At 40.1% G+C, this 20,729-nt stretch overlaps 2 protein-coding genes across 3 annotated transcripts; both read right to left on the bottom strand.

Moving 5' to 3' along the window:
- Positions 1–1,357: 1,357 nt before the first annotated feature.
- Positions 1,358–4,631, bottom strand: LOC104454304 (scarecrow-like protein 9). 2 transcript variants are annotated; one of them, XM_018859613.2, is made up of 3 exons: positions 4,361–4,631; positions 1,850–4,270; positions 1,358–1,643 (listed from the first exon to the last, which is right to left on the bottom strand). In XM_018859613.2, exon 2 carries the CDS (start codon positions 4,081–4,083, stop codon positions 1,879–1,881), a length of 2,205 nt encoding a protein of 734 aa, XP_018715158.2. In that variant the 5' UTR covers positions 4,084–4,270; positions 4,361–4,631; the 3' UTR covers positions 1,358–1,643; positions 1,850–1,878. The 2 variants fall into 2 exon arrangements, with proteins under 2 accessions (XP_018715158.2, XP_010067415.2); XM_010069113.3 differs by having other exon boundaries at positions 1,850–4,234.
- A 12,102-nt stretch (positions 4,632–16,733) lies between these two features.
- On the bottom strand, positions 16,734–20,191 carry LOC104455875 (scarecrow-like protein 14). Its single transcript, XM_039316696.1, is given in 6 exon segments — positions 16,734–17,240; positions 17,446–17,885; positions 17,887–18,380; positions 18,383–18,585; positions 18,587–19,784; positions 20,079–20,191. Coding segments are annotated over 4 exon segments (1,806 nt in total). The 5' UTR covers positions 19,285–19,784; positions 20,079–20,191; the 3' UTR covers positions 16,734–17,240; positions 17,446–17,474.
- Between the last annotated feature and the right edge of the window lie 538 nt (positions 20,192–20,729).

The following is a 20,729-nucleotide window of genomic DNA, read 5'->3' as shown; positions in this document are numbered from 1 at the left end:
GGAATCACATCAGTTTTTTTTTTTTTTCTTTTAAAGGTCTTGGTAAACTCTTCATAAACTTCTATAAAATATCACATATATAGTACGCGTGAATAATCACCGGTCAAATGACATTAACAAACCAAGCATGCTTCATCGGTCTTTATTCAATGTCCGTCATTCATTTAAATGTAATTCCTGTTGCATTAGGTGGGTGTTCCGACATCAGCGCTAGATCTTAATGGCTGATAAACTAATATCATATGTAGTAATCTATAGACCTCGAAACCCTCAACCAGTAGATGCAAAGTCAAACTTGGGAATTCGATATCCTGTGCCGCTTTTCAAGCTTTTGTCATCTGACCAGGGGAAAATGTGGATAGGTCGATGCATTCCAGCGACATTTTCGGAATTCGGAAACTTTCTTAATTCGCCGAGCGCTCCCGCGTTGCATCCAATTTGCTCTCCTCGGAATCAATCTCCGAAAGAAAAGACAAAAGGGTAGCTCCAGCTCTTGACCGCAAGATACCCATCTCTGCACATCATTCGCACATTATAATAATAGCTACTGGATTTCCGTACGTTCTCCGATTGCCAGTGCTAAGTAGAAGTCGAGTTAGCAGAACATGGATTCCCAGAGATGAATAATCTCCGTTGTTAGAATGACCACGACATGACAGGACATGTCATTGCCGCAGCTCGAGATCATAGCGTAATCCTAAGTGCAATTCATAAGCACCGTTTCATGACCGTGTCTGTGTTTATTAGAATTAGGCATACTGAGCTACAACTAGTCCCCGACCCAACCTAATGTTTAGCTAGTACCACAACATACGTATGCGCATATAGCATGTATGTGTACGTTTAATAACCTCAAACATTAACTGAACTCTTGCGTGTACACATTTATCATCCGGATTATTTGAAATCGGCAACCGGATAATGCGAGGCATTGATCATATGAGTCCAACCAAATCTAACGTTTTGCACACACGATGCTCATATAAACTTGGTGTGCACGAAGACAAGATGATTACTTAATGGCTTCCTTATTGGGAAGAGAAAGAGGGGACGAGGGACGAGTCGGAGAAGTCGGCATTTTAATCAACGTCCTCTTTCCAACCATAGATAGATCAAGATAAAGGCACATACATTGCGTTTCCAGCATTCAGATATATAATTCGCACAAGCACAAACTAAATCTTGAATTGCATATAGAAAGAAAAACAAACCCCTTCCCATTAAGCCTAATTCAGACTGCGGATCATTGTCGCCCACTTTGGCAAATATGGATCTCACAAACGCCATTAACTTTATCAAATCAAGCTCAAGAATGAGCACGGAACAAAGAAAGGCCAACATCCGACAGCCGACGGTGAAAAGAAAGAATGGATATTTAAACAAAGAATGGTCTGCATTTCTAAAAATTAGTGCATCTTCGAAACTTACTGGAATCAATATATAACATAAAGAAAATTATCCAAAAATTACAGCCATAAATCTGCTGATGCAAATGCTGCCCAGATATCTTCAGCGTATGTTCAGAAACCTATGAGGGTCTCTCCAAATGAAGAACATATAAGCAGTACCGTCCATGATTCACCTATTTCTGGATTGGCAAGTCGCCATGTCATCTCGAGCTGTCTGAACATGTCTCTCTCCATCTGATTCAGAAGAACAGAATTCAGCTCATACATCTTTCTGTTATCAAATTTCAAAGTCAGCAGCATCAATTATATGTACTTATGCAGCAGGATGCAAATGGCAAACGCACAAATTCGGCATGGCAAAGAGATCTCCGATGATAACAAGAGGGAGTAACTTAGATAAATAGAAATCCCAAATTATGTAGAAACAAAACCAGACTCACCATAAGAAAAACTTCTTGTCCTATCATCTTCATGCCTTGGGTGAACATGTATTGGCGGAAGGTTTCCATGTTGAGAATGCACGTACAATTCGGCCCTTCCATCCTAGCAGAAGCCACTGGCCATTTTCATCAACGACATAGTCCTTATGGCAGTTAGATTTCACTCTGTCCTTTACCTTCTCCACGATCTCCTCATTCAATGGAAGTGGCGTAAACCCTCCCCTCGTGAACCGCACCTGCCACTGTTTGTAGGTCTCTGGCCTTTCAATCCTCTCTGAGCCTTCGCATGCAATGACATTCATGGCTTCCCATCCAAAGAACTCTTTCTCAAGCAGCATCCTCTCTGGAATGTCGCGGGGAACATTCGTATCAAGCATATCAAAGATAGTAGAGAAGTGAAAAAGAGCCTCTCGAAACCGGGAGATAAAGAAGGGGGCACTATGGGCCCCGTTTGTAACTCCAAGAATAAAGACCGCTGGGTTCATCTTCCTCGTTAGATTCACAACAATATCTCTTGGACTCTCAGTTACCACTGTCTCATCGAGTAGGTTCTTTAATCTGCACATACAGTTCACCACGAGGACCTCATCTTTATCAATCCTAAGATCCTCCAGTTGGATAGTGTCCCACCTCTGTGCTATAGCATTGAACTCAAATGGCACGCTGAAAGTCTTCGCATAGTTCTTCAAGCGGCGCCCTGTCTCCTCCACCCTTTCAGTTGGCTTGAATCCTGGCTGTGGAAAATCGATTCCAGTTATCCGAATTTTAGGAGGTCCACCAGGTCGTGAGGAGAGACGTTTTATGAGGCCAGGCCATTGGAAACCGTAGAGGATGCCAAAATCAATGATGTGCAGCCTGGTTGCATTTTCAGCTACATTGGTTATTGTCTTGTTTGAGAAGAAGTTTACGATCTTCGGAGATGGACATGCAGCAAGGAGTAGGCGATAAGCTTTCAAGACAGAGGCAGCTGATGTTGGTTTAGACATGATGCCAGTGCAAATCTGAGTTCCGGAACCGGCTAATCGTGCCTCAAGACCGTTAGCAAAGTAGTGCGCCGTCCTTTGCATTCCATCACCAGTAGGAGATGAGTGCTGTCTTATCTGTTTGAGCATATCATTCGCACTTCTCCTGTCATCTACTGCAACAGACTGCGCACAGAGAGTCAGCAGGGTTCTCAGATCAACTATGTCTTTTTCCCGTCCCTGCTTCTTAACTCGGCCCTTTTTCCCGTTCGACCCTTTTGTTTGTCCGTTCTGCTGCGCCCTTTGCAACTCTTCACGAAGTGGATCATCTTTGCTAAGCAATACTGCATCAAACATATCTGAACTCACATCTGATTCAGTAGAAAGTGATGAATGCTTGTGACTTCTTGATTCCTCCAAGCATACATTCTCAGAGTGAGAATTCTTCTTTCCCCTAGATTTATTCGAGCGTCCGCTCCCCATAGTCTTCTCCACCTCTGGAACGGTACTGATGGCATCATTCTCTGGTATCGTAGAAGACAAGCTATTTTTCTCCAAATTGGCAGACGGAGAACTGTTGTTTGGAAGAAACTTACTTGCCTCCTCAACGCCTTTCACTTTTTCACTTAAAAGTTCAGGCAACCTAAGGATACTCACAGGAGAATCAGCAAACCCATCCGTGATAGGACTATTGCTACTATATGGAGAGCTAACTGAAGTATGGGAACTCGAAACGAAAGAAGGAACAGAGGCCCTGGGCTCACCCATGTCACAACTCCATCCTGGCTTTACCGAGTTGTAACCACACAAATTGCCAGGATAGATGGCAGAAAGATCGGCAGGACTATCATGATTTATATCGGTACGAGATATTGGGTGGCTATTCTGTGAAGGCGGATACGTTTTACCGATGATCTCATAGAAGGACTTCTCGGCAGCCTGAAGAGCCGCGGACTCTTGGAACGTGCAAGCCTTCTCTTCCACATCTTCCTCCATAAGAATTTCGTTGATGTACTCGAGAACTCCGTCGCTGAAATCACAGTCCTCAACCGACTCCTTTTCCGAGTTGACGGAGCTCAAAGACAGAGCCACTCTAGGCAGATTCAGATCAGACGATAATGGCACAACACCCCCGACAGAATTCCGCCCGTTGTCCCCATCATCAATTCTGAGCCTCCTCACGAGATTGTAATCCGGCATGACCGCGGCCGCCACATCGCCACGCGAGTTCCCATTGGCCCGGCTGTAAACATCGCCGACTCTTCCATCCATCGGGCCGCAACACCACCTACTCTATATTGCTGTCCAGAACAAGCTGCACACTCTCTCTACAAAGCTTCCTTTTCTCACCCAGATTCAAGAAACCCAGACACACATAAACCCAGAACTTGGCTAAACGCAAGTCACCTCCTACCACTTTCCCCTGAACAAACAAACGAAACAAACAGAGCAAGGAAATCTTTAGGCAGGCAATAAATGCCCTCGCGCGCGCTTACTGACAACACCCAGAAACGGAAATCGACACGACAACAAGGAAATGATTACTTACGAACGGAACCCGCCGGCGAGCTCAGAAGAGCATCTTCTCCAGGCCGAGAGACGTAATCGGAAGAGCTCTCAAGACCGAAAAGCTCGAAACTTTACACGGAATTCCTTACTTCAAATCCAAAGAAATCGAATGAAAACGAAGAAGAAAGTGAAGCCGACGACTACCTGGGTGACGAACCAGCAGATACTCAGAGAGAAAGAGAGAGAGAGAGAGAGAGAGAGATAGAGAGAAGCGTTGAGTTTTTGATTATGAAGAAAAGGAGGAAAGTGCAGAAAGCGATGACGACGGACATGAACTCGTCCGTATTTGTGGGAATATATACACATGTATATGGCCTAAAAGAAAATTTTGGAATTTCGAACCCAGCAAACAAAAGGGCAATTGAAATTTACTATTTTCCTTTCTGGCTATTTTGATTATGGACATATCCATCATAGTATCTCTTCACATGTGGTAAAAAACGTATAGTAACTTAATAATTATTATTGTTTCTCACGTTCAAAGTGTAGATGACGTCTCATAAATTATCATGCATAAAATTTAATCGTTGCATCACAAAGCACACTAAGAGAGGGACACTTCATTTATCATGAAATTTTCATATATTAAAAGTTCAGGCTTCATTTATACTCTGCTCATTTGGAAGGTCGTACTATTGCACGGGTCGATTCTCCTGTTCCTACTGGTTCGTCTGGTAATTCATATTCGGACCCCGCCCTCCTAAATGGAATCCACGGGCGACATAAGGACACGATCCGCTCGTGTCGTGTACGAAACGAACGTCCCTTTTCCCCATCATAACACCATCATAACATCGACGTTGCCAAAAGGGAGGAGTCTGACATGCCACCTTGAAGAAAATAAAAATACAAGCTCTTCGCAAGAAGATAATCAGTAAATTATGGTACTTCGTGTAAAAAATGTAAGCTGACAAGAAATTAAAATACTACAAACATCTACGTCGGAATATCTAATTGCATTTTTATTTTATTTTATTTTATTATAATTACTCATTTTAGAGAGAATAGTTCATCGGAGCATCCTGCTAGAATTAACATAGTTGATAAGATGGTGATCCGAATGCTCCAATCATGGGAATCTCATATGGATTATATGTTATTATATCCACATTCCAATTAGTGAGAACATATGTTCTCATTAGGCAAAGTAGCTTTGACACATGAAAAAGGTTCATTTATCTACTAGCTATGAACAACAATAAGCATGACCTAGTTACATTTAGCGCGTGATTGATAACGCTTTTGTTCCGGAGAATAATTTTTATTGAGAAATAATTTTTCCTGTTTTTGTTCTCGGGAATAATTTTTAAGCAAAAGAACGCGTTTTGTAACTTTCCAAAATTTCTATTCTCGGAATAGAAATATGTTTGGTAAAATTCTTAGATTTTTCTTTTATTTCTTTTAATTTTTTAATTTTTTTATTATTTTTTCCTTTTTCTTTTTCTCTTTGGCTGGTTGCTAGCGACCGGCCGAGCGATGTCCAGCGAGCTCGGCCTCGCTAGATCTGGGTGAGGTCGACCTCGCCCAGCCCAGGTGAGGCCGAGTCTCACCGTGCTTCGCTTAGCCATGGCAAGGCTTAGGCTGACGAGTCTCGCTGTGGCTCGGCATCTCTGGGGGTTGGCGATGCTTAGTGAGGTTGCCGGCTCTCGTATGGCTGGTTGCCGACGCCGGCCATGGCCAAGGCTGGCGACCGGCCAAAAGGAAGAAGAAGAAGAAGAAGAAGAAGAAGAAGAAGAAGAAGAAGGCGATGCTTAGTGAGGTCGCCGGCTCTCGTATGGTGGTTGCCGACGCCGGCCATGGCCAAGGGCGACCGGCCAAAAGGAAGAAGAAGAAGAAGAAGAAGAAGAAGAAGAAGAAGAAGAAGAAGAAGAAGAAGAAGAAAAAGAAAAAGAAGAGAAAGAAAAATAGATTCTAGAAATTGTTTCCGAAAATAAGAAGTTATTTTTTCTACTTTTTGTTTATGTTATAAATTTATTTATTTATTTATTTATTTTTTGGTGACCCAGGGAACCCCGTATAGCCGGCAGCCTGCGAGTAAATCTGGGGGAACACGTAAGTGGGAGGACCCACCACCCTCGGCGTCCCACTTAAGACCCCGAGCGACCGTGAGGGGATTCAAACTCCTCCCCTTCGTGAGGGGAAGAGAGCCCAAACCATCGCTACCACCAAGGCGGTGGTTGTTCTAAATTTATTCCTAGGAACAAAAAAAAAAAGATTTTTTGTTCCCAAGAACAAAAAGATAGATTTTTTTATTCCCGAGAACAAAAGTTTTATCAAACAGGTTTCTATTCTTTTTTCGTTCCCTGCAACAAAAGAACAAAAAAAGTTGTTCTGGGGAACAGGAACATATTTTAACAAATAGGCTCTTAGCAAGTACGTGCAAGGTTTATCTTCCTTAATTACGAACCGTGTTCTCCTTGCTGACTTCCGATGTATTGTCGCTAGCCTTAATGATTCGGAATGGCACCGATCTAACTTATGTTTTATCCAAATCAAAAAGTTATGTGATGTGCATGCCTAGCTATGATATATCTTGGTCATAGAGAAAGAATTGTCTAATAAGTTCAAACCTATTTTATAATGGCCAATTTATTCATAAATTTTTTAATTTTGTCAATTTAATCTTAAATCTTTTGACAATTCTTCAATGTAGTCCATTTAATCAATTCGTTTGAAAATCACTGAGATTGATGAATTTTCCCTTTTCTTCCCCCCCTACATTCTACAATTCATTTTCTTCCTCCGTTGGTCATATTAACGTCAAAACAGCCATTCCACATAGGATGGATAACATTGAACAAACTGTCCTATTAATGATTTCCGACCAAAATTGGCGAGATAGACTACATTGGAAAATCATTAAAATATTTAGAAAATTTATGATTAAAGTGATTGCTGGACAATAGATTTATAATTTTTTTAGATAATTTGTTTCAATCAAATGTGCTTTTTTTTTTTAATCAAATTTGCTTTTGAATCTTTTAAGTTATTATGTATTTATCGATCTTCTAAGTTATTATGTATTTATCGCCAAATGGAAGCGAAAGCGACCATCGAAATGGACCACCCTTTCTATTGACGAACTAACAACACTTTTGAGTGGAGTTGGGGGAAGTCATCAAAACAACATCAGTCATCATATCAGATTCGATTCGTTGTTCTTGTTCTCGTTTTCGAGATGACAAGATTGTCACCTCATGGTCGGAAACCTTGAGCCTCCAACTTGCCCCCACTCTTTGTCTGGTCCAAAAAAGGATTTTCATCATCCTCTGTATGCATGAATGCACGTCGCTTTCTCCTTCGGGTTTTCCCTCGACTTGCGGACGACGATCCCTCACGCATTAATCTGTTATTTACTCATGTTTCTTGTCATTAAGTGACCGCTTTCCGTGCCTTCAACGCGGGAAAAAAACAGGGTTGTTTCCGTGCTTTGAATCGTCGCTTTGATCTCGTGAAGCTTGATCACAGCGTTGGAAATGGCCTAACTAGGGTTGCGAGGATTCTTTAACGCGTATATAACATCGTTGTCTCTCGTGCTCGTTTCATATGATGCGGGATCGACTGGGTAAGGTACAGAGTCGAGAACAGGAATCAAATTCAAACCTCGTTGTTTAGCTTTTTTAATCGCCACCTAGGATGACATGTTTCCATTGCTAATGGAATGCGACATGAACCCACGGGTCAAAGCCAACGCATTATAATGAAAGTTCTGGGATTTCATCTTCGGTCGACCTTCCTTTTTCCATTTTATGCCTTTTTTTTTTTTTTTCTTTTTGTTATCAATTTCTTTCTGCTAAGCAAGACACAATGCACGAAACCCAATTTGATTTACTCAAAATAGCGATAGGAAATGTGCTGGACAAAATCAATCATAGTGCTAAGCAATAGTTTTTTGTGCGCTTTTTATCGCAATAAGATCTTACGTGGATTGCGTTATATCTCAAAAGGGGAGGAATGATAATGATTTGGCTGTTCATACTAAATTTTTAAGCAAAAAGTTGCTTATCAGTGTTTTACCCAAACGGGAAATAATTGCTTTAACTTCACACAATCATGGAAATTGTTTTGCGTGATGCCTATAAATGTTCGCGTGCGACCAGCTTAAAAATTGAAAGTGTAATTGAGCAGACAATCAACCTGATCGAAGGACGATGATTCTAGCTTGAACTTGAAGACAGTTTGACCTGCGAACGGTAACATGGACAAGGCCGAAGTCCAAAGGCCAGCTCGCGGCGGCGAATTCATCTAGCCGCCGCCGCCGCCATATTCACAAATATCACGTGATGCTTCCTATTTCATCACGTGTCCAGGAGTACATGATCGGTCAGCAAGACCATTCGGACATCAACTTAGCACCAACGAAATTTTCTAGATTCGAATTCTATCAGGAATCGCCTATGTGGACTTATCTGTATACATGAAAACCAGTGCGGATATTATCCGATCGCGATACTTAATTAATGAAGTCATTATTTATGCACCTGAAAAGATTAATATCCTTTCAACTATACTAACTCATTGAGCTAAGCATGTTAATCGCTTGAAAAATCACGAGCATATGATCATCTTCCATTCGATGGTACCCATAGGGATGTGAAAAAGAAATGTTCAGAGAGTACTCTATCATGTTATAAACACATAACAAAGTGATTGACCGTCGGCTATAATTTAGGACCGTGTTTTCCTCCACTTTCTAGTTGGCGGGTCACAAAATGAGGCATCACCTGCATTTTGTATTTAACTAAGTTTTGTTAGGATTCGTTGCACAATCACAAAAAAATAGAGTAAAAACGAGAAAAAAAATTCAAGACGCAAGATTTTATCATAATTCACCCTTAAACTAGGGTTACGTCCAGTTGAGGATTGCATTATAACTAGCACCTCGCACCTCTCTATTATATCTCTCAATTACAAGCAAAAAAATAAGAAATATAAAATAATATATATATATATATATATATCATAATATATATTTAGTAACTATTCATAAGCCCAAACTCAAACCACCAATAAAACATAAGACTTTTCTGCACTTACTGCATATATATATATATATCTAGTAGCTATTCATGAGTCTAAGTCCAAATTATCAATAAAGTATGAGCTCATCCTTCAGAGTTGCAGGACACTACTCCTAGGCAGTTGAGGGGGACTATGAACCACACCATAATATTCTCCCACTCGGTGAATACTCCACATGCTTCTTTAAATGCAATAAAGCTATACACTATTTAGACTTTTCTGCACTTACTGCATAGGCCAAAAAATCTACACTATTGACTTTTTTGTCATTTTTTCTCTAGTACTATGTTTTTTTTTTGTTCCACTTTCTCGCAAATGAAGTGATATTGAATGCCGATATGCTTTGTTCTTGCATGAAATCCAGAATTCTTAACCAAGAATATAGCACTCTGACTATTACATCCAATCTTCACTTCCCCTGATGTAAACCAAGCTCTTTACATAATTTGCACATCCAAATTACTTCCTTAATAGCATGATTAAGGGTCATGTACTCTGCCTCATTAGAAGATAAAGTAATAGTGCTCCGTCTCTTGGTCATCCAACTCATAGCTCCTCCGAATAAAGAAACAATATATTCGTCAGTTGATCTGCTGCTATCAATATCATCTTCCTAATCAGCATATCAATATCATCTTCCTAATCAGCATCCTCAAAGTACTTAAGTCCTAATGCTTGTTGTCCCTTTAAGTTTTACATGCCTTCATAGTATAACTTAAAGCCAGATGTACCGCAAAGATAACAAAGCACCCATTTTGCTACCATCCAATATACTTTCCTTGGATTATATATGTATCTGCTCAATACTCCCACTGCTTGAGTAATATCTTGATGAGTACATACCATTACATACATCAAGCTCCCAATTGCACTTGCATGTGGGACTAAAGCTATCTCTTCAGCTTCTTCTTCAGTCTTAGGACACTGGAGCACTGATAATCTATAACTTGTGGACATGGGGTCTTCACTAGTTTGCAATCTACCATGTTGAATTTCTTTAACACACTTTCAACATATTTATTTTGACTTAACCACAATTTCCCAAGTTCACGCTCTCTTTTTATCAGTATGCCCGCAATAAAGTTTGCTAGGACTAGATCTTTCATCTCAAATTGTTTTGCCAATAGTTCTTTTACAGTGCTAATCATTCTCATATTATTCCCAACTAGCAGCATATCATAAATGCATAAGGTTAAGATAATAAAGTCTTCATTTAACCTTTTCACCTAGACACAATTATCAATATCACAACTAACAAAGCTAAGCTTCAAGACATATGAGTCGAATTTTTGGTACCGCATCCTTGGAGATTATTTTAGGCCATATAAAGACTTGTTCAGTTTACAAACAAAGTCTTATTTTCCTCTAATCACAAACCCTTTTGGTTGCTTCATGAAAATATCCTTCTCCAAATCACTATGGAGGAATGCCGTTTTCACGTCAAGTTGCTCTATCTCCAAATTGTAAGCAGTTGCTAAAGATAACACAAGTTTTATAGAATTTAATTTTGCAACAGGAGAATAAATTTCACCATAATTGACTTCCTCCAGTGAGTATCCATTTGCAACTAAATCTTTCTATTGTTCTATCTATCCATATGCAAATATCTTTTTCTTAACTACCCACTTGCAACCGATTACCTTTTGATCTGTGGGTAATTTTACCAAACTTTACGTTCCGTTTTCATTAAGTGAGTTTATCTCATCTTTCATGACTTTCTCCCATCGTTTGACATCCTTTGCACTTCTTGCTTCCTTGTTAGTACTTGAATTATCACTTATAACAATCAAAGCACAATTTTCATTATCAGCAAATAAGATGTATCTCTCAGGTGGTATTCTCATATGTGCAGACCCTTTTAAGACCGGTTCAGGTGGTGCTTCATTGTCAAATTTAGTTTCAGAATCTACTATATCATCCATCCCATTAGGGTCATCAATTTCAAAATATGAATTTTCTATTCTAGCTTATCTAACCTTTTGCTCTTCCTTCAAACCGACATCTAACTCAACCGTTTATGATTTTTCAGGATCTTGTAGAACAATATGATTTGTTGTAAATTCTCTAAACACCACATCTTTGCTATAAATAATACTTTTAGTATCAGAATTTCACAGCTTATACCTTTTAACACCATCCTTATACCCAATGCACATGTACTTCTCTGACTTGCTCTCAAGCTTGTTCCTCTTCTCCTTTGGCACGTGGACATATGCTTCACAACCTAACACCCTAATATGGGATATATGATATATCTGGCATTTTCCTGAATAGTGCCTCAAACGATGTCTGATCCTTCAAAGCTAATGTGGAAGACCCGTTCTTCACCTAACATGCAATAGCCACTGCTTCTGCCCAAAATTTCAAATGCTAAGCCTGCACTACTTAACATGCTTTTTTCATGAGAGGCTGATTAAGCCTCTCTGCTACCTCATTCTATTGAGGTGAATATGGTGTTGTTTTTTGCCTTGCAATGTCATTGGTCTCACAGAATTGATTAAATTTCATTGAACGTAATTTTCCTTTGTTGTTAGTTCACCAAACTTTAAGGTTTCCATCGAGTTGATTTTTCGCCAAAGTTTTGAACTAGAGAAAATTTTCAAATACATCATCTTTTCTCTGCAAGAAATAGATCCACATAGATCTCGAATAATCATAAGCAAAAGAAACATAATTTCAAAACTATGCTATCGGTATAGGACCGAAGACGTCACTATGGATTAGATCTAGAATTCCTTTAGCTCTCCCTCCTATAGATTCAAAAGATACCTGATTTAGTTTCCCATGTAGACAATATTTACAAAATCCGAAACCCATATAACAGCTTGAGATTCAATCCACCATCTTCTTTGAGATCAAGGTCACCAACTCCTTCTCATTGATAAGATTCAATCTTCGATGTCATAACATCAAAGGATCTTCTTCTACCTATTCTAAGATACAATTCTCACTACCAATTAATGTGCTTCCTAATAACTTTCACAGTTTTCCATATCGTTTGCCTTTGGCAATCACCGTAGATCCACAGATTAACTTGCATGAATAATTGTCGTTGGTGAAAGTAATGTCAACATCTGCCATGCTTCCCATAGAAATAAGATTCCTAGTAAGACAAGGAATATGCATCACATCCTGAAGATTCTTGATTATCTCATCTTTTATCTTCAACTTCACATTTCCACGACCAACTATATCAAGTGTTGTATCATCTCTCATTCGCACTGTACCTCCTTGATATAACTCATAACAGCAAAACCAATCTTTATGAGGCATCATGTGAAAAGACACTCCAATATCAATTATCCATGTACTACGGCCATCTTGCGATGTATTGTAGATGAGATACATGTCTCTCAAACTGCTGTCATCATCCTTCTTTGTATTAGAGGATGATGCATCATCTCGCTGCTTTGGACCCATACTTTTGCTTTTGCAATCTTTCTTCAAGTGTCTTCTTTTTGCACTTTCAACACATTATTTCAGATTGATGTTGGCTTCTAGATTTTCCTTTAGGCTTATTCTTGCCACCAAATCTAGATTTGTATCATTCATTGTTTCTTCATCTTACAAAAAGAGCATCTTGCGTTGCATTATCAGAGCATGCTCTCCTCATCTTCTCAGATAATAAAATAGCTACAACGCCCTCAAAGGATAACGCACTAACACCAGTGCTAATACAAACAATTATACGTTCCCATGAATTCGATAGTGAACACAATAAAATACATGCTTTATCTTCTTCATTCATATAGACATCGATTAGTACAAGTTACCCACAAATGGTATTAGACTTGTTTAAGTGTGCAGAAAAAGAATCACCTTCATTCATCCAAAGATTATACAGTCGCTTTTGCAGAAATAGTTTGTTCACAAGCGACTTGTTTTGATCAAGATTTTCTAGCTTCACTTAGAGATCTTTCGCCATCTTTTGAGAAGTCATGTTTATTAGGATGTTATTAGCAAGACATACCCAGATCAGGCCTCACAACCTTTGATCGCTAATATTCTATTTCTTCAATTCATTGATGTGGATTCCTTTGCCTCCTCTTCCTTCGGCTCCCTCTTGGATTTTTCCTCAGGTTTATCTTCTTCAATCACGTGCCACATATATCTATCCATGAGTAGAGTCTCCATCTTCAATTTCCATAACTCCAAACCCTATCCTCCAAATTTCTTTACTTCAATCCATGATTGACTAGATGACGACATATTTCCAAAATTTGATTTTTTCGGATCTATTTTCACCAAGAAACCCTAATCTCAAACTTGGCTTTGATACCAGATGTTAGGATTCGCCACATAATCACAAAAATAATAGAGAGTAAAAGTGAGAAAGAGAATTCGAGACGTAAGGTTTTATCCTGATTCACCCCTAAACTAGGCTAAGTCCAACTAAGAATTTCACTATAATTAGCACTTCGCACATCTTTGTTACATCCCTCAATTACAAGAGAAAAAATAATAATATTTATTCAAACAAAATATGTATTCACTAGCTATTTGTGAACCCAAGCTCAAACTACCAATAAAATATTTTATAAAATATTTTATATATATATATATTGAAACCGAATATTTATATCCCGTAAGTATTCATAAGTCTAAACTCACATTACCAATAAAATATGAGTTCATCCTCTAGAGTCGTGGGGTATTGCCCTTACAAAGTTGATGGGGAGCATGAATCACACCCTAATAAATTTACATGTATGCAACTTTCATGATTTAGAACCTTACATTAGATAATTTTGGTTGGAAAATTTTTACTCGATGGGGGACAGAAAAAAAATAGCCAAATAACTAGTCATACCTTTTTTTTTGGGTCGAAGGTTTAGCGTACTTCATGAGTCAAATTTTGACATCATGCACTAAGTTAAGAGAAAGTGGTACGGCACCGTCACGAGTTGGTTCCAAGACATTGGAAATCATTAGTCACATCAAGCGAAGACAATTTGTGCTTTGGCACGATGAAATCAATCAATTATTTCGGCGACTATTGGAAATCTCCTCAGTGCAAGTGAAGGTTCCACATCCGAAGAGGACCACACGCCGGCTCCAGTTATTTCCAGATTTCCTCCAAATCGACCTGAAAAGAAGATATTCATTTCGAACCCAGTCCGTATTCAAACTGACCCATTCCTCTTTTTCCCCCCTTAATTCGAGAGAGACGCCTGCGATTTACTCCTTATCCTTTCAAAATTTAGCGAAGAAGGTCTTTACCGTTAATTCGATGCAATATATTTCCCTCCTAAACCTCCGACCCTCGACATGCTTTGGATCATTTGAATGTCACTGTCGATAGCATGTGAAAGACGCGGAGTACTAACTAAAAGGATTTGGAACTCGATGCTGAAGTGGTGAATTTTGGATGCACATCAACTATTTGCTTGACGTTATAGCCTCGCAGCATAAAGCGAGATTTAGGGCACTGTATTAAACCAGAAGTCATAGCTCGGCAGGGCTGCCGCTACTCGCATGCGAAGGAATTTTGCACTTTCATGAGATGCAACTTGAAACGGTGGGCCTTGACCCCGTTCTTACAGCTCTAAGGCTCCTCAAGCAGTGAAGAATGGACTGCGTATTCTGGCCGAACTTAATGAAATGAAAGATGGCTTGCCATGTTAAAAGCATTTGGGTGTAGATGGGGCACGTAGGGGAGCCGACAACATCACCGTCATTTTGCTCAGAGCTGCATTCGGATAACGTATTTTGAGTCGTATTAGTTTGAAGGCAAAAAAAAAAAAAAAAAAAAAAGCCTTGATAAACTCTCAATAAACCCATTTAAATGTATCACATCCGAGGTACGCGCGGATGACTATCCGATGATATTAACAAATGAAGCACTCGTCATCAGTCTTCATTCAATTTCCATCATTCATTTAAATATAATTTCCGTTGCATTATGTGGGTGTTCCAATATCACAAGATCTTTTGGGACATTGGCGTTTAATCTCAATTGCTGAGAAACTAATATTATATGTAGTAATTTATGGACCTTAGCATCCTTGGCGAGGAGACCCAAAGTCAACCTCGGGAATCTGATTTCCTGTGTCGCTTTTCAAGCTTTTGTCATTTGATCAGGGTAGCTCCAGCTCTTGACCGCAAGATACTCATCTCTGCACATGATGCACGCATTATAATAATAACTACTGAATTTCTGTATATCCTCCGATTGCCAGTGCTAAGTAGAAGTCGAGTTAGCAGAACATGAATTCTCAGAGATGAATAATCTCGGTCGTTAGAATGGCGATGACGCGACAGAACGTGTCGCCGCTGCGCCTCGAGAACGTAGTGTGATCATAAATGCACTTCATAAGCACCGTTTCATGACCATGTCCGTATTTAGAATTAGGCATACCGAGCTGCAACTAGTCCCTAACCCAACCTAATTTTTAGCTAATACTTGGCATACTGAGCTACAACTAATCCCTAACCCAACCTAATGTTTAGCTAGTACCACAAGATAGATATGTGCATATAGTATGTAGGTGTACATTTAATAACCTCAAACATTAACTAAACTCTGGCGAATATGCATTTATCGTTCTGATTATTTGAAATTGGCATCCCGACAATACGAGACATTGATCATGTGGATCTCACCAAATCTAACGTTTCCCACGCACAATGCTCATACAAACTTGTTGCACACAATAACAAGAAGATTACTTATTGTGGAGAGAAAAAGGGGACGAGGGACGAGTCGGAGAAGTTGGCATTTTAGGTAGTGCATGATAATGTTTATGTTCCTTTATTCTTTTGTTTTTTGTTTTTGCTCCCCAAAACAAAAACAAAGCAAAAATCCGTTTGATAACGTAACCGATTTTTCTACTCCCCGGAATAGAAAAGTAGCTAGAGAATAGATTTTAAAAAAAAAAAAAAAATAACTTCTTGTTTCAAAAAACTTTTATAAATAAGTCACTTTTGTATTTTCTCCTTTTCTTTTCTTCTTCTTCCTTGCCACTCTCCAAGGCCGTCGGCTGACCGTCGACCACTGCCGACTGCCGCCAACCGCCGATCAACAGTGGCAAGTGGTGGCGGTCAAATGTGTTTCTGGTCTTTTTGTGGATAATATCAATCGCATTATTATTTTTTTCTATTCGGAAAATAATTTTATATAGTTACCAAACACGTTATTTTACTCAGAAATTGTTTTGGGAAGTAAAAATAGAAAATAACTATTTCTAAAAAAAAAATGTTCCTCAACAGATATGTTACTATTCACACCCTTAATCAATATCCTCTTTTATAACCATACATAGATTAAGGTAAAAGTGCATACATTGTGTTTCCAGCATTCATATGTAGAAATCACCAACACGAACACAAACGAAATCTCAAATTGCATATAGAAAGAAAAACGAACCGCTTATATTAAGCCTAATTCAGACTGCGGATCATTGCCGCTGACTTTGGCCAATATGGATCTTACAAACATCATTAACCTGATCGAGTCAAGTTCAAGAATGAGCAAGGAACAAAGAAAGGCCAACAGCCAACGGTCAACGCTGAAAAGAAAGAATGGATATTTAATCAAAGAATGCATATCTAATCATTCTATGAATGGTCTGCGTTTCTAAAAATTAGTGCATCTTCAAAACTTGTTGGAATCAAAATATAACATAAAGAGAACTATCTAAAAATCACAGCCATAAATCTGCTAAAGCAAGTGCTGCCCAGATATCTTCCGACGTATGTACAGAAACCTACGAGGGTCTCTCCTAATGAAGAACATATAAGCAGTAACGTCCATAATTAACCTATTTCTGTTCTTTATGAGTCAAAGGATTGGCAAATCGCCACATCATCTCAAGCTATCTGAACATGTCTCTCTCCACCTGAATCAGAAGAACAGCATTCAGCACATAAATCTTTTTGTTATCAATTTCAAAGTCAGTAGCATCAATCATAGACACTTATGCAGCGGGATGCAAATGGCAAATGCACAAATTCAGCATGACGAAGGGAATTCAGATGATAACAAGAGGCAGTAACTTAGATGAATAGAAATCCCAAATTATGTAGAATCAAAACCAGACTCACCATAAGAAACACTTCTTGTCCTATCATCTTCATGCCTTGGGTGAATATGGATTGGTGGAAGGTCCCCATGTTGAGAACGCACGAACAATTCGGCCCTTCCATCCTAGCAGAAGCCACTGACCATTTTCATCAACGACAAAGTCCTTATGGTAGTCAGATTTCACTCTGTCCTTTGCCGTCTTTACGATCTCCTCATTCAATGGAAGTGGCATAAACCCTCCCCTCATGATCCGGACCTGCCACTGTTTGTAGGTCTCTGGCCTTTCAATCCTCTCTGAGCCTTCACAGGCGATGACATTCATGGCTCCGCATCCAAATAACTTCTCAATCAGCATCCTCTCTGGAATGTCACGGGGAACATTCGTATCAAGCATATCAAACATAGTAGAGAAGTGAAAAAGAGCCTCTTGAAACCGGGAGATAAAGAAGGGGGCACTATAGGGCCCCGTTTGTAACTCCAAGAATAAAGACCGCTGGGTTCATCTTCCTCATTAGATTCACAACAATATCTCTTGGACTCTCAGTCACCACTGTGTCATCGAGTAGGTTCTTTAATCTGAACATAGAGTTCACCACGAGGACCTCATCTTTATCAATCCTAAGATCCTCCAGTTGGATAGTGTCCCACCTCTGTGCTATAGCATTGAACTCAAATGGCACGCCGAAAGTCTTCGCATAGTTCTTCAGGCGGCGCCCTGTCTCCTCCACCCTTTCAGCTGGCTTGAATCCTGGCTGTGGAAGATCGATTCCAGTTATCCGAATTTTAGGAGGTCCACCAGGTCGTGATGAGAGACGTTTTATGAGGCAAGGCCATTGGAAACCGTAGAGGATGCCAAAATCAATGATGTGCAGCCTGGTTGCATTTTCAGCTACATTCACTATTGTCTTGTTTGAGAAGAAGTTTGAGATCTTCGGAAATGGACATGCAGCAAGGAATAAGCTTTCAAGGCAGAGGCAGCTGATGTCAGTTTAGACATGATGGCAGTGTACTGAGTTCCGGAACCGGCTAATCATGCCTCAAGACCGTTAGCAAAGTAGTGCGCTATCCTTTGCATTCCATCACCAGTAGGAGATGAGTGCTGTCTTATCTGTTTGAGCATCTCATTCGCACTTCTCCTGTCATCTACTGCAACAGACTGCACAGAGAGTCAGCAGCATTCTCAGATCAGCCATGTCTTTTTCCCGTCCCTGCATCTTAAATTGGCCCTTTTCCCCGTTTGACCCTTTTGTTTGTCCGTTCTGCTGCGCACTCTGCAACTCTTCACTAAGTGGATCATCTTTTACACAGCTCAGCAATACTGCATCAAACATATCTGAACTCACAGCTGATTCAGTAGAAAGTGATGAATGCTTGTGACTTCTTGATTCCTCCAAGCATACATCCTCAGAGTGAGGATTCTTCTTTCCCCTAGATTTATTCAGGTGTCCGCTCCCCATAGTGTTCTCCACCTTTGGGACAGTATTGATGGCATCATTCTCTGGTATCTTAAAAGACAAGCTACTTTTCTCCAAATCGGCAAACAGAGAACTGATGTCTGGAAGAAACTTACTAGCCTCCTCAATGCCTTTCTTGAAATGAAACGCCGATTCTTTTTCACTTAGAAGTTCAGGCAACCTAAGGATGCTCACAGGATAATCAGCAAACCCATCCGTGATAGGACTATTGCTACTATTTGAGGAGCTAACTGAAGTATAGGAACTCGAAACGGAAGAAGTAACAGAGGCCCTGGGCTCACCTACATCACAACTCCATCCTGGCTTTACCGAGTGGTAACCACATAAATTGCATTGGTCGCCAAAATCGATGGCAGAAAGATCGGCAGGACTATCGTGATTCATATCAGTATGAGATATCGGGTGGCTATTCAGCGAAGGTGGATACTTTGTACCGATGACCTCATAGAAGGACTCCTCGGCAGCCTGATGTAATTGAGAACTACATCGCTGAAATCACAGTCCTCAAGCAACTCCTTTTCCGAGTCGACGGCACTCAAAGATGGAGCCACTCTAGCCAGATTCAGATCAGACGACAACGGCACAGCACCCCCCACGGAATTCCTCCCATCGTACCCATCATCAATTTTGAGCCTATTCACGAGATCATAATCTGGCAAGACCGTGGCTGCCGCATCGCCGCGCGCTCTCCCATTGGCCCGGCCGTAAACATCGCCAACTCTTCCATCCATCGGGCCGTAATCACCACCTACTCTATATCGTTATCCTCAACAAGCTACACATCTCTCTCTACAAAGCTTCCTTTTCTTACCCAGATTCAAGAAACCCAGATACACATAAACCCAGAACTTGGCTAAACGCGAGTCACCTCCTACCACTTTCCCCTGATCAAACGAAACAAACAGAGCAAGGAAATCTTTAGGCAGGCAATAAATGCCCCCGCGGGCGCTTACTTTCGACACCCAAAAAGGGAAATCGACACGACGACAACAAAATGATGATGATGACGACGACGGACGGAACCCGCCACGAGCTCAGAAGAGCATCGCCGCCAGGCCGAGAGACGTAGTCGGAAGAGCTCTCAAGACTGAAACGCTCGAAACTTTACACACAATGCCTTACTCCAAATCCAAAGAATTCGAATGAAAACGAAGAAGAAAGTGAAGCCGACGACTTACTTGAGTGACGAACCAGCAGATACTACGAGAGAGAGAGAGAGAGAGGCGTTGAGTTTTTGATAATGCAGAAAGGTCCGGTTCAAGCGGAGCGATGACGACGGACATGAACTCGTCCGACCTCGGCCGTCCGTATCATCCGGTGGAAAATATAGCATACAATATATTCATGTTTTGGCCTAAAACAAAATTTTGGAATTTCGAAACCAAGAAAACAAAAGGGAAATTGAAATTTACTATTTTCCTTTCTGGCTATTTCGATTATGGAAATATCGATCACAATGTCTTTTCACTCATGGTAAAAAGCGTATAGTAATTTAATGATCGTTCCCGTTTCTCATGTTAAAATCTTGTAAATTATCATGCGTAAGATTCACACATTGGATCACGAAACACGCCAAGAAAGTGACACTTCATTGTCATTTTCACATATTAAAAGTTCAGATTTTATTTATGTTCCGCCCACTTCGAACGGGACGTTGACCTCCATCACATGGATTGATTCTTTGTCCTTGCCAATTTGGGGTGTAAAAATTGAACCGAAAACCGAACTGAAAAAATATTTCAGTTCGGTTCTCATTAAAAACCGAAATTTTTAATTGGTTTAGTTTTTATCGGTTCGGTTAACCGAACCAAACCGATAAAATCCAAAGT

The sequence above is a fragment of the Eucalyptus grandis genome, chromosome 7 (assembly GCF_016545825.1).
Source record: "Eucalyptus grandis isolate ANBG69807.140 chromosome 7, ASM1654582v1, whole genome shotgun sequence".
NCBI lineage: Eukaryota > Viridiplantae > Streptophyta > Magnoliopsida > Myrtales > Myrtaceae > Eucalyptus > Eucalyptus grandis.
Note: the sequence above shows the minus strand (reverse complement) of the source record. Positions and strands in the feature narration are given on the sequence as shown.

Coding starts and splice junctions, on each gene's coding strand:
- LOC104454304 (XM_018859613.2), bottom strand. CDS start 4,083: ATGGATGGAAGAGTCGGCGATGTTTACAGCCGGGCCAATGGGAACTCG.